This window comes from Puma concolor, chromosome C1, assembly GCF_028749965.1.
Source record: "Puma concolor isolate L17-30 chromosome C1, mPumCon1.1.hap2, whole genome shotgun sequence".
In the NCBI taxonomy this organism is placed as follows: Eukaryota; Metazoa; Chordata; class Mammalia; order Carnivora; family Felidae; genus Puma; species Puma concolor.
The window spans coordinates 106,183,700-106,197,020 of NC_141674.1; the positions used below are offsets into that span (position 1 = coordinate 106,183,700).

The 13,321-nt window shown below is 39.5% G+C and overlaps 1 protein-coding gene across 1 annotated transcript; it reads left to right on the top strand.

Moving 5' to 3' along the window:
• The first annotated feature begins 7,470 nt into the window (after positions 1–7,470).
• LOC112848766 (SKA complex subunit 2) lies at positions 7,471–7,832 on the top strand. Its single transcript, XM_025912568.2, is given in 2 exon segments — positions 7,471–7,783; positions 7,786–7,832. Coding segments are annotated over 2 exon segments (360 nt in total).
• Positions 7,833–13,321: the final 5,489 nt, after the last annotated feature.

Sequence of the window (13,321 nt, forward strand, 5' to 3'; positions counted from 1 at the left end):
CCCCCCCCCCCCCGCCCCTTCGGCCCCAGCCCCTGAGGAGCACAGACCCCACCCACAGAGTGGGTGGAGTCATTCGCCGAGACCCGCCTGCTCGGGGAAACTGGCGAATAGAAACGCCAAGAGGTAGGGCCGGCCACTGTGCCTGCCGGTTCATTGGAGGAGGGGCCCTGAAAAAGAAGTCCAGCTGTCTCTCTAATCCCGCCTCCTGTGCGTCAGAGGTCAGTGATCAAGTGACGTCAGCGAAAAACAATTTTACTAAAAAGCTTCGCTAAGTAGTGGTTTCGCTGGCTGACCGCTGTGCAGACGATTGGTTTTGTAAATCTTCTAATGCTTGAACTTTACCCAGTGATTTGTAATCCTTTCTAGAGTTTTTTTTTTTTTTTCTCCTTTAAGGATCTTTTCCCTGGTGGAAAAAGTTCAATAACTAATTTTTGAGTGCTTGCTATGGAACTGGTAGTGTAAAAGGATCTGGGTATTTAAGGTCTGGTAAGGGAGATAGATACCTACTGCGAAAACGGAAGGCAATGTATGCAGAAGTGAGTGGGATGACTTCCTTTGGTCAAACTTAGGGACATACTGCTGGGATTTTAGTAGGGAAGTGCTAAGATGAGTACTGAACAAATTTTTTAATAATCGGAAAGCATTGAGCATTCGCTCCAGAAGCTGTCCAAACTGTTTTATGTGTATTTACTCATTCGGTCCTCACAACACAGTGATGTAGATTCTATTATTATTTCCATTTTGCAGAGAAGGAAACAGAAGCAAAGAGATTAAGCAAGTGATAACCAACTAGTAAGTAATGGTGTGCGAGGCAAACTGGAGAAGTTTGACTCCAGGGACATGTTTTACACTACAGTTTTAGCTCACCTTACATATCTTTCACAAATTGTTTAATATAAATTTAATTCGAATTTTAACAAACTCCGTCATGCTATTGAGCATCTTTGCATTCTTATAGGTTATATATGTAATACAAGGATTACATTGATCCATTTCTCTCGTTTAGTTAACAGCACAGTTTATCTTAGCTGAGGTAGCTTAACATAATTTGTATATGATTGTTTACATTTGTTAAATTAATTTTTTCTTTGTTGCTATTTTGTTGTGTTGTATTTCCAGTTCATCATAAAAGAAAAATCACCCACTCAAAAGAAGTATATTGAAAAATAAAAAGTAGTGATAAAAAAAAGTCACAAGTACAGTATTTCAATTCAAAATTGTGTAGTAAAGCTAGGGGCATCTGGGTGGCTCAGTTAGTTAAGTGTCTGACTTAGGCTCAGGTCATGACCTCAAAGTTCCTGAGTTCAAACCCCAAGGTTCCTGAGTGGGAGCCCCACATTGAGCTCTGTGCTGACAGCTCAGAGCCTGGAGCCTCCTTTGGATTCTGTGTCTCCTTCTCTGCCCCTCCTCAGCTGACACTCTATTTTCTTTCTCTCTCAAAAATAAATAAACATTAAAAAAAAAAAAAACAATCAAAATTATGTAGTAAAGATAGCCAGCTATTAAACAAGATCGCAGTTTAGGGGGCGCTTGGGTGGCTCAACATTTAAGCAGCCAACCCTTGATTTTGGCTCAGGTCATGATCTCATGGTTGATGAGACTGAGCCTGGTTTTGGGTTCTATGCTGACAGCACGGGTACTGCTTGGGATTATCTCTCTCCCTCTCTCCCTCTCTGCTCCTTCCCTGTGCACACACAAGCTCTTTAAATAAATAAATAAATAAATAAATAAATAAATAAATAAATAAATAAACAAACAAACAAACAAACAAACAAACATTTTTTAAAAGTCTGCAGTTATATAGACTGTAAGTTTTGTGCCTTTTCATGTGGTAAGTTCATCCAAGCAGCAATAAATAAATGAATAAATAAAAATGTAAATAGAAAGTACAACTATGAATAACTAAAAACTGGATTTTATTGGGCCAGCAATCCATTTGTCTATTGCCTGCTACATTTTGGCTGTTAGGAACTTTTGTCAGTGACTCAAAAAGCCATCAAAGCTTTCAAGTCATATTTGAACCAAATACAATGACCTCATTGCCATGTAAAATGTATTTTTCCAGAATGAATGCAAAATAATGTTTTCCAGTATGAAATAGATGAATTTGTGGATAAAAAAGATCAAGTTACATCCCTGGTTTAAAAATGGCAAAAGTCATTTTGTTTCAGCAATGCTTGTACAACTAGCTACAAAGTTAACAACATGGGAATGCAAGCTGGTGCAGTCACGCTGGAAAACAGTATGGAGGCTCCTCAAAAAACTAAAAATAGAACTACCCTACGACCCAGCAATTGCACTACTAGGAATTTATACACGGGATATAGGTGTGCAGTTTCTAAGGGACACATGCACCCCCATGTTTACGGCAGCACTATCAACAATAGCCAAAGTATGGAAAGAGCCCAAATGTCCATCGATGGATGAATGGATAAAGAAAATGTGGTATGTATATACATATATATATATTTATTTATTTATACACACACTCTCTCTCTCTCTCTCTCTCTCTCTCTCTCTCTCTCTCTCTCACACACACACACACACACACACACACACACACACACACACACACAATGGAGTATTACTCGGCAATCAAAAAGAATGAAATCTTGCCATTTGCAACTATGTGGATGGAACTGGAGGGTATTATGCTAAGTGAAATTAGTCAGAGAAAGACAAAAATCATAAGACTTCACTCATATGAGGACTTTAAGAGACAAAACAGATGAACATAAGGGAAGGGAAACAAAAATAATATAAAAACAGGGAGGGGGACAAAACAGAAGAGACTCATAAATATGGAGAACAAACTGAGGGTTACTGGAGGGGTTGTGGGAGGGGGGATGGGCTAAATGGGTAAGGGGCACTAAGGAATCTACTCCTCAAATAATTGTTGCACTACATTCTAACTAATTTGGATGTAAATTTTAAAAAATAAAAAATAAAATTTAAAAAAGTTAACAATAAATGTTTTGCTTAGAGAAAGTTTAACAAGCTATTGGCAAAAATCCCTAATCAAATACCACACAGAATCATGGTATAGAGCATGAAAGGGCAATATTAGCCCTGTACTTGCTAACAGTGGACACCACCAATGTACATAATATGAACCATTTCACAGCATATATGCAGTACATAAGGAAAAATGCCCAGAAACTTCCTGTTAGGATTATCATTCAAAATTAAAGTTACACTAATTCTAAAAGACATATGCACCTGTGTGTTTACTGCAGCATTATTTGCAATAGCCAAGATATAGAAGCAATTCAAGTGTCCATGGACCTATGAATGGATAAAGATGTGGTATACAATGGAATATTACCATAAAAAAGAATGAAATCTTGCTATTTGCAACAACATGGGTGGATCCAGGGAATAAAATGCTAAGTGAAATAAGTCAAAGACAAATACTATATGATTTCACTCATATGTGGAATTTAAGAAACAAAACAAATGAACAAAGAAAAAAAGAGACTCAAAATATAAAGGACAAACTGGTGGTTGCCAAAAGGGTTGGGGTGGGGGGGAGAGAAGTGAAATAGGTGAAGGAGATAATGAGTACACTTCCTCTGATGATCACTGAGTAATGTATAGAATTGTTGAATTACTGTATTGAACACCTGAAATAACACTGTATGTTAACTATACTGGAATTAAAAAATAAATAAAAATTTGTTTAAAAATAAAATAAAAATCGGGGCGCCTGGGTGGCGCAGTCGGTTAAGCGTCCGACTTCAGCCAGGTCACGATCTCGCGGTCCGTGAGTTCGAGCCCCGCATCAGGCTCTGGGCTGATGGCTCGGAGCCTGAAGCCTGTTTCAGATTCTGTGTCTCCCTCTCTCTCTGCCCCTCCCCCGTTCATGCTCTGTCTCTCTCTGTCCCAAAAATAAAAATAAACGTTGAAAAAAAAATTTAAAAAAATAAAATAAAATAAAATAAAAATCATATATATTTTATACATTGCTAAAGTATATGTCATAGTAAAGATAAGAAAAAAGAAAACTTTTGAAAGGATGCACAGAAAACCATTACCTATACTTAGTTCCAGGGCAACAAATTGGAGTCTAAATGGGAGAAACTCTTAGTTTCCACTGAATTTTTTTGTAATATTTTGAAAGGTAGAAAGCTTATATGTAGGTCTGGAGAATGCTAAGAGAAATAAAAACACTGACACAGTAAAAAAGAAAAAAAAAATTGAAGTTGCAGAAAAAGACCTTTTCATTTAGAAAAACTTTCATTTAACAAGGAATTATTTTGGGGGCGGCTGGGTGGCTCAGTCGGTTGAGCGTCTGACTTGGGCTCAGGTCATGATCTCACGGTTTGTGGGTTCAAGCCCCACATCGGGCTCTGTGCTGGCAGTTCAGAGCCTGGAGCTTGCTTGGATTCTGTCTCCCTCTCTCTCTGCCCCTCCCTCACTCACGCTCTGTCTCTGTCTCTCAAAAAATGAATAAACGTTAAAAAATAAATAAATAAAGGGGCACCCAGGTGGCTTAGTCGGTTGAGCATCCGACTTTGGCTCAGGTCATGATTTCACAGCTCATGAGTTTGAGTCCTGCATCAGGCTCTGTGCTGACAGCTCGGAGCCTGGAGCCTGCTTCAGATTATGTGCCTCCCTCTCTCTCTGCCCCAACCCAGTTGCGTTCTGTCTCTGTCTCTCTCAAAAATAAATAGACATTATGGGGCGCCTGGGTGGCACAGTCGGTTAAGCGTCCGACTTCAGCCAGGTCACGATCTCGCGGTCCGTGAGTTCGAGCCCCGCGTCGGGCTCTGGGCTGATGGCTCAGAGCCTGGAGCCTGTTTCCGATTCTGTGTCTCCCTCTCTCTCTGCCCCTCCCCCGTTCATGCTGTGTCTCTCTCTGTCCCAAAAATAAATAAACGTTGAAAAAAAAAATTAAAAAAAAAAATAAATAAATAGACATTAAAATAGTAAATAAAATAAAATAAAATAGAATTATTTTGTGAGGTGTGAGAAAGTCTGAAAAAATATCTTGGGATCAACACTGATAGAGTTGTAGCCTTGGGTGAGGGAAGGCCATTATTTCTACAAAAAAGAAAATGTCAGTCCACTTTCTGTTTTATTCAGGGAACAGTTGGTAGCCAAGGAGTAGTTCTCCTGAGCCTGCTTAAGTATAGAACAAATTAGTAAAAACTGTAAATATAGTAAAATAGCATCCAGTGAGCATAATCTTTGAAAAGAAATGGGTAAATGTTGGAAGACTTTTTTCTGCAGTAAAGTAAGGGGCAAGTAATGGCGAAGATGCTGTCACAAGGGCTGGAGTAGAATATCCCTTTTCTACTATACAGATAATACCAACAAAAAGCATTTTTTCCAAGTAGATTTATCTGAGCACCGTTTTCAGTATTTTCACTAAGTTGAATTTATGACTTCAAGTTAAAAATGCCATGACTTTTAATTTTAAGAACAAAGTATCAGGATTTTGTAAGAAAACCAGACAGTTGTGCAAATGCCTTGACCACCAAGAGTTTATGATTTCCCAATATATGATAATTTTATTTCTTCACTGGAGAAAAAAAAAAAAAGAATGACACATGATTGAACATGTTTTAACCACATCAAAATGTCACAACTGAATGGGGGGAGAAAAACTTTTCAAAGTTGAATGTAACCCATACAACTAAATACAACTCCTGCTCTCTCCCAAATTGAAACATTCCACTTTTGAGGTTGCTGTATGCTGTATGCCCTTCTACACATGTCCTTCAGTTAGAAACCCTACATCAGGGCACCTTGGTTAAGCAACCAACTGGCTCAGGTCATGATCTCACGGTTCCTGACTTTGAACACCACGTTGGGCTCTGTGCTGACACCTCAGATCCTAGAGCCTGCTTTGGATTCTGTGTCTTCCTCTCTCTTGACCACTCCCCCACTGATGCTCTGTCTGGCTCTCTCTCTCTCTCTCAAAATGAATGAACATTTAAAAAATTAAAAAGAAACTCTACATCATACAAAGTCCATGTTAGATAAAAAAACCATTCATTCAGAATGACCTGATGATAGCCCCACTCATTGCAATATCTGACAACCCACTGTGAATTCAGATTTTCTAATTCTAGTAGAAATGAAAATTAAGAAGTTGATTAAGAAATAACTGGGGCACCTGGGTGGCTCTGTTGGTTAGGTGTCTGACTTTGGCTCAGGTCATGACCTCACAGTTCACAAGTTCAGGCCCCACATCGGGCTCTGTGCTGACAGCTCAGAGCCCAGAACTCACTTTGGATCCTGTGTCTCCCTCTCTCTCTGCCCCTCCCCGCTCATGCTCGCGTGCTTGCACACACGCTCTCTTTTTCTCTCTCTCAAAAATCAACACTGTTAAAAATTTGTTTAAAAAATGACCTATTGCACATGTTTTCAGTTTACCGATATTAAAGTTACTATTGCTACTATTAATTTTTTACCTGTTACAAGTTGTTTTGTTACCTTGATAATGATGGCAAGGCAGTTTTTTTAATTATTTAAAATGGTGATCTGCGGATGCACCAGTTTTAGTGTCTCCATATATAGTTACCAGATTTAGCAAATAAAAATACAGGTTGCCTAGTCAATTTAAACTTCAGATAAATGACAAATGACTTAAAAAAATTTTTTTAACTTTATCTATTTTTGAGAGAGAGAAGAGAGACAGAGTGCTAGCAGGAGACGGGCAGAGAGCGAGGGAGACACAGAATCCAAAGCAGGCTCCAGGCTCCAAGCTGTCAGCACAGAGCTCCATGCGGGGCTCAAACTCACAAAATCATGACCTGAGCCAAAGTCCGATGCTTAACTGACTGAGCCACCCAGATGCCCCACAAGTGACTTTTTTTGGTAAAAGTATGTTCCAAATGTTGCATAGGACATATTTATGTGTTTTTAAACATTCATCTTTCATCCAGAAACCCTACTCCTGGAGGTTAAAATTTTAAGGAACACTGATCCAGGTTTTTGCCGGCGGGGGGGGGGGGGGGGGGTTGGGGAGAGACTGCAGGCAGAAAGTCCACTTAGGTAAGTAGCTACTGCAGAAACCCAGGACAGCAATTACAAGGATCTGACACAGGTCAATGAAACTGAAAAGACAATGATTGCCACAAGTACCGTTTTGACAAATAATCAAAAAGGTTTGCCATGGAACTGTACGTGTATGGAATGAAAGGAAGCTGTGACGTCAAAAGAAGGATTTGGGATAATATCAATAACAGAGATAGGGGCTAACTGGAAGTTCAGGTTTGTTCTGTTCATATTTATTTGTTGGATTGGTTGGTAGGACAGCCAGGTAAAAATGCTTATTAAGCATATGAAATCATAGGGCATCTGCCCAAAAGAGAGGTTGGGACCTAGATGTAAACTTCACCAACTGCAAGACACTGTGGTTTCATAGAATGCTAGCACCTTAGTTAAAAGAGAGAGGCTAAAGGACACAAAAAATGCCTCAAGAAATGCCTGTTTCAGTCTGAGGAATGTCAACTATTCAAGATGGAGGCAGAGGTCAACAAGATGAAACTGATGTTCCAGAAAACTGACTCTGATCCAGATTACATTCAGTACAGACCAGAATATGAAATCAAGACTAATCATCCTGAGTCAGCAAGCAAGAAAAATCCAGTTACACTCTTAACGGAATCATTAGCAATAAAGTCTCAGTATCAAACTTTGCATGCATGCTTTAAGCCATTAGCTGTTGGGGAGAAAGAGACTAAGAGCTGTGTTTGTGCCACTGTCCTTAAGACTATGACCATAATACAAGAACTACAAAAGCAAACAGACTTGGAGCTGTCACTGTGGACTAAAAGAAAACTGTGGCAGAGCAATTAAAATCTCACATGTCAGAGTTATGAAGAAATGGACTTGCCAAAGAGAACTCTCATGGAGAAGAGATCCATTCCAGAAAATTTTATTTATTTTTTTTTCCATAACAAATTGTGATTTTATTTAACATGTCAATAACTTTAGGGAAGAAAAAACTATGAACAGTTGCTGCAATACAGAGTCTCTTAGCATCTTCTTGTGCATATGGAAGACTCTTCCCCTTCCCTCTTCTTATCCCTCAGGTCTGACTGCCCTCCAGTCAGAAATCCTTCATTAGTTATTGTTCTGTTTATATAATCATAAAATGTGCTTTGCAAATGAAATTTAATCAAAACATAAAAGCAAAATGAAGCAAAAATCGTTAGAAATTCAAAGCTGCAACAGCCACTATTAACACTTTAGTGCCCAGTGCCCACAATTATTTTAATGTGTACACACACACATACACACTTTTACATCCTTCAGGGTAATTTTTACTGTGAACTTTTATTAACTTTTTTATTAACTTTTTTCCCCTTATTTCTTTTTATTTATTTATTTATTTATTTATTTATTTATTTATTTATTTATTATTTATATATGAAATTTATTGTCAAATTGGTTTCCATACAACACCCAGTGCTCATCCCAAAAGGTGCCCTCCTCAATACCCATCACCCACCCTCTCCTCCCTCCCACCCCCCATCAACCCTCAGTTTGCTCTCAGTTCTCAACAGTCTCTTATGCTTTGGCTCTCTCCCACTCTAACCTCCCCTTTTTTTTTTTTCCTTCCCCTCCCCCATGGGTTCCTGTTAAGTTTCTCAGGATCCACATAAGAGTGAAACCATATGGTATCTGTCTTTCTCTGTATGGCTTATTTCACTTAGCATCACACTCTCCAGTTCCATCCACGTTGCTACAAAAGGCCATATTTCATTTTTTCTCATTGCCACGTAGTACTCCATTGTGTATATAAACCACAATTTCTTTATCCATTCATCAGTTGATGGACATTTAGGCTCTTTCCATAATTTGGCTATTGTTGAGAGTGCTGCTATGAACATTGGGGTACAAGTGCCCCTATGTATCAGTACTCCTGTGTCCCTTGGATAAATTCCTAGCAGTGCTATTGCTGGGTCATAGGGTAGGTCTATTTTTAATTTTCTGAGGAACCTCCACACTGCTTTCCAGAGCGGCTGCACCAATTTGCATTCCCACCAACAGTGCAAGAGGGTTCCCGTTTCTCCACATCCTCTCCAGCATCTATAGTCTCCTGATTTGTTCATTTTGGCCACTCTGACTGGCGTGAGGTGATACCTGAGTGTGGTTTTGATTTGTATTTCCCTGATAAGGAGCGACGCTGAACATCTTTTCATGTGCCTGTTGGCCATCCGGATGTCTTCTTTAGAGAAGTGTCTATTCATGTTTTCTGCCCATTTCTTCACTGGGTTATTTGCTTTTCGGGTGTGGAGTTTGGTGAGCTCTTTATAGATTTTGGATACTAGCCCTTTGTCCGATATGTCATTTGCAAATATCTTTTCCCATTCCGTTGGTTGCCTTTTAGTTTTGTTGGTTGTTTCCTTTGCTGTGCAGAAGCTTTTGATCTTCATAAGGTCCCAGTAATTCACTTTTGCTTTTAATTCCCTTGCCTTTGGGGATGTGTCGAGTAAGAGATTGCTACGGCTGAGGTCAGAGAGGTCTTTTCCTGCTTTCTCCTCTAAGGTTTTGATGGTTTCCTGTCTCACATTCAGGTCCTTTATCCATTTTGAGTTTATTTTTGTGAATGGTGTGAGAAAGTGGTCTAGTTTCAACCTTCTGCATGTTGCTGTCCAGTTCTCCCAGCACCATTTGTTAAAGAGACTGTCTTTTTTCCATTGGATGTTCTTTCCTGCTTTGTCAAAGATGAGTTGGCCATACGTTTGTGGGTCTAGTTCTGGGGTTTCTATTCTATTCCATTGGTCTATGTGTCTGTTTTTGTGCCACATTCCAGAAAATTTTAGGAAGATGTCTTTTCAGCACTTGATGACTAGAGGTAGGGGGATGGGAAGGAGATTTGGCTTGACTGACTGGATAATTGATGCCTTTCACAAGATAGGGGAACATAAGAAGGGCAAAGAGTAATCAATAAAGTTCAGCTGAAAGGATGGGATGGGAATAAAGGGATTTTAAAAATATATGCACACACAGGGGCGCCTGGGTGGTTCAGTCAATTAAGCATCCAACTTCGGCTCAGGTCATGATCTCATGGTCGGTGAGTTTGAGCCCCGCGTCAGGCTCTGTGCTGACAGCTCAGAGCCTGGAGCCTGCTTTGGATTCTATGTCTCCCTGTCTCTCTGCGCCCTTCCCACCCCCCACCCCCATTCATGCTCTGTCTTTCTTTGTCAAAAATAAGTAAACATTAAAAATTTTGAAAAATATATGCACACCCACTTAGTCTTATAATTTCAGACAAGGAAGTTTAACACTATTTTGCATCTGTTTTTGCATAATTGGGATACCATAGATGTCTTGGCCTACTGTAAGAGAATATTTATGCACCATTTATGCAGTCAAACGTGAATGGCCATGCTTTGGAAATTAAAGGATAGAAAGAAAAAAAGAAAGAAAGAGAGAAATGCCTATTTCAGACGATGGAAGAAGGAAGAGGCAATCTGGAAGAAGCAAGGCAATGAAGCAAAAGGAATTTCGAGATAAAAGATTTTGGGCAATAGCATCACGTGTTCAGAGATGAGGATGAGCAAATCTAAGGAGAGTAGATGCAGCAGAAACCATAGTTGAGTGAGTGAGAGTGTACAGAAAGTGAGTAAACGTAGTCAGATAGCTGGCATACAACACCTTTTCAAGAAATATGGGGGCACCTCGTGACTCAGTCGATTGGGCATCCGACTTGGGCTCAGGTCATGGTCTCACCGTTTGTGAGTCCAAGCTGCTGTCAGCACAGAGCCTGTTTCTAATCCTCTGTCTCCCTCTCTGCCCTTCTTCCACTCACACTTTCTCAAAAATAAACATTTTAAAAAAACACTAAGAAATATGGCAATGAAGGGGCACCTGGGTGGCTCAGTTGGTTAAGCGTCCAACTCTTGATTTTGGCTCAGGTCATGATCTCACGGTTCGTGGGTTCCAGCCCCACTCTGGGCTCTGTGCTGACTGTATTGAGCCTATTTGGGATTCTCTCTCTCTCTCTCTCTCTCTCTCTCTCTCTCTCTCTCTCTCCCCCTCCTCTATGTGTGTGCACACTCTCTCCATCTGTCCAAATAAATAAAAACTTGAAGGAAGGGAGGAAGGAAGGAAGGAAGGAAGGAAGGAAGGAAGGAAGGAAGGAAAGAAGGAAGGAAGGGTGGAAAGAAGGAAAGAAAGAAAGAAAGAAAGAAAGAAAGAAAGAAAGAAAGAAAGGCAACGAAGGCAAAGTAATCAGATGGTAGCTGGGATGGGTACGTAGAGTACAAATAGAAAAGTATGTCTACAGACTGAGCTTGTGAAAAACGTTGCAAATTAAAGATGAAGAAAATATATATGCCTGAGAAAACAAGTAAGACCTGGTGCTGGAGGAGACCAGCAGATAGGTTAGGCCGCATATGGACATATTACTCTCAAAAAACCAAGGCACGTTTTGCTGAAAATGTGTAAACATTTTGAAGTGGAAGAAAGAGAGGTGTTGACTCATACGCAGTGGCTTTGATGCTCAAAGAGTTAATAGGTCAAACTTCTACTGAGAACAAAAGGTAGAAATGCTGTTGGTTCTAGCTACAGAACTGTGGGTAATTTGGGGAAGTGTATGACTAAGAATGTATACATAAAATGATGGTCTACTTCTCTGAGACCCTAAAGTCAGAAGGCATAAATGTTCATGAAACTACAGAGCATTGTTACTACTTGGTCTGCCAATATCAGAAGCCAGAGGTAAGGAAGTAAACTGAGGAATTTACCCAGGATTAGAGAACAGGTTGACAAATTAGGTCAGTATCTTGGGGGTGGGAGATTCTAGAGCTGCAGAAGGAGATGAGACTGGTTAGGGAAACAAGAGAAGCTAAGAGAGGTTATGGGGCTGAGCAGAAAGGTTAAATTCTGGAAGCTGATGTTGATAGCACCTTCAAATGTGAGGGAGTGGGAGTGTCAAAGGATAGAAACTGAGAACATATATCACAAAAGTAAAAATATATTGTCAGTATGTGTGTGTTTATGTATATATATAACCTTTAAATCAATGAATAAGAGAGGAATAGCCCAATGACAAGAAGAGAAAGGATAGGTACAGGATATCTGAAAGTGATGTACAAACAAAAATTCAAATACCATACTAGTGAGGGAACTGCAAGGGTTGTTTTTTTTTTTTTATGTTTTTGTTTTATTGTTGTTGTTTTATTTCTGAGTGAGAGAGAATGAGAGGACAAGCAGGGGAAGGGCAGAGAGAAAGGGAGACACAGAATCCAAAGCAGGCTCCAGGCTCTGAGCTGTCAGTGCAGACCCCAACGCAGGGCTCAAACCCACAAACCGCGAGATCATGACCTGAGCCAAAGTCAAATGCTTAACTGACTGAGCCATCCAGGCACCCCAGAGAAATGCAAGTTTTTAAAAACTGAGATGTTGTTTTTGCCTGTTAGCTGGACGAATATTTCAAAGATTGAAAGTAACCTATATTGGTGACACTGGAAAAATAAACACTTTCATTCCTATTTTGTATATTACAATAACCTTTCTAGTGTGTGACTTGGCAATACCTGTTAGTATTCTAAATATTCATATCCTACAACCTAGCATTTATATTTTTACCATTTTGAGGAATTTATCTCACAAAAACATTTCCACAAGTGCTCAGAAAAATATGTGCAAGGATACCCATTGCAATGTTGTTAAGAAATTTGAGGGGCTCCTGGGTGGCTCAGTTGGTTGAGCAACCAACTTTGGCTCAGGTCATGATCTCACGGTTTGTGAGTTCGAGCCCCTTGCCGGGCTCTGTGCTGACAGCTCAGAACCTGGAACCTGCTTTGAATTCTGTCTCCCTCTCTCTCTGCCCCTCCTCCACTTGTGCTCTGTCTCTCAAAAATAAATAAGTGTAAAAATAATTAAAAAAAAAAAGAAATCTGAAACAACCCAAATGCCCACTAATAGTGAAAAAAAATCAGGGATATGTATGTAATGGAGTACCTACGTACTTAGCAGCCATTAAAATGAATTAAGTTGATCTAAATGTATTAAAATAGAAAGATGTCCAAGGTATATTATTAAATGGGGAAAAAAGCATAAAATGAGCATTATCTTGTAAATGATAATTATAATAAATATAGAAATTAAAGCTGGAAAAATCCACTAAACTATTAATAGTTTGTCTCTGGAGCATAGGATTAATAGGAGATTTCTATCTTTTGGTACATATTTCTGTAATGTTTGAAGGACATCTATAATTATAAAAAAAACAGAAATATGCAGCAATTTTGTTTTAAGGTCCATCACTAAACAATGGTAGCTATCATAATGAGCAGCAAAGCCTAGTTTTGTTTCAGACTTTAGTTTTTCCTACCCTGAAAACTGAGAGGTAGTA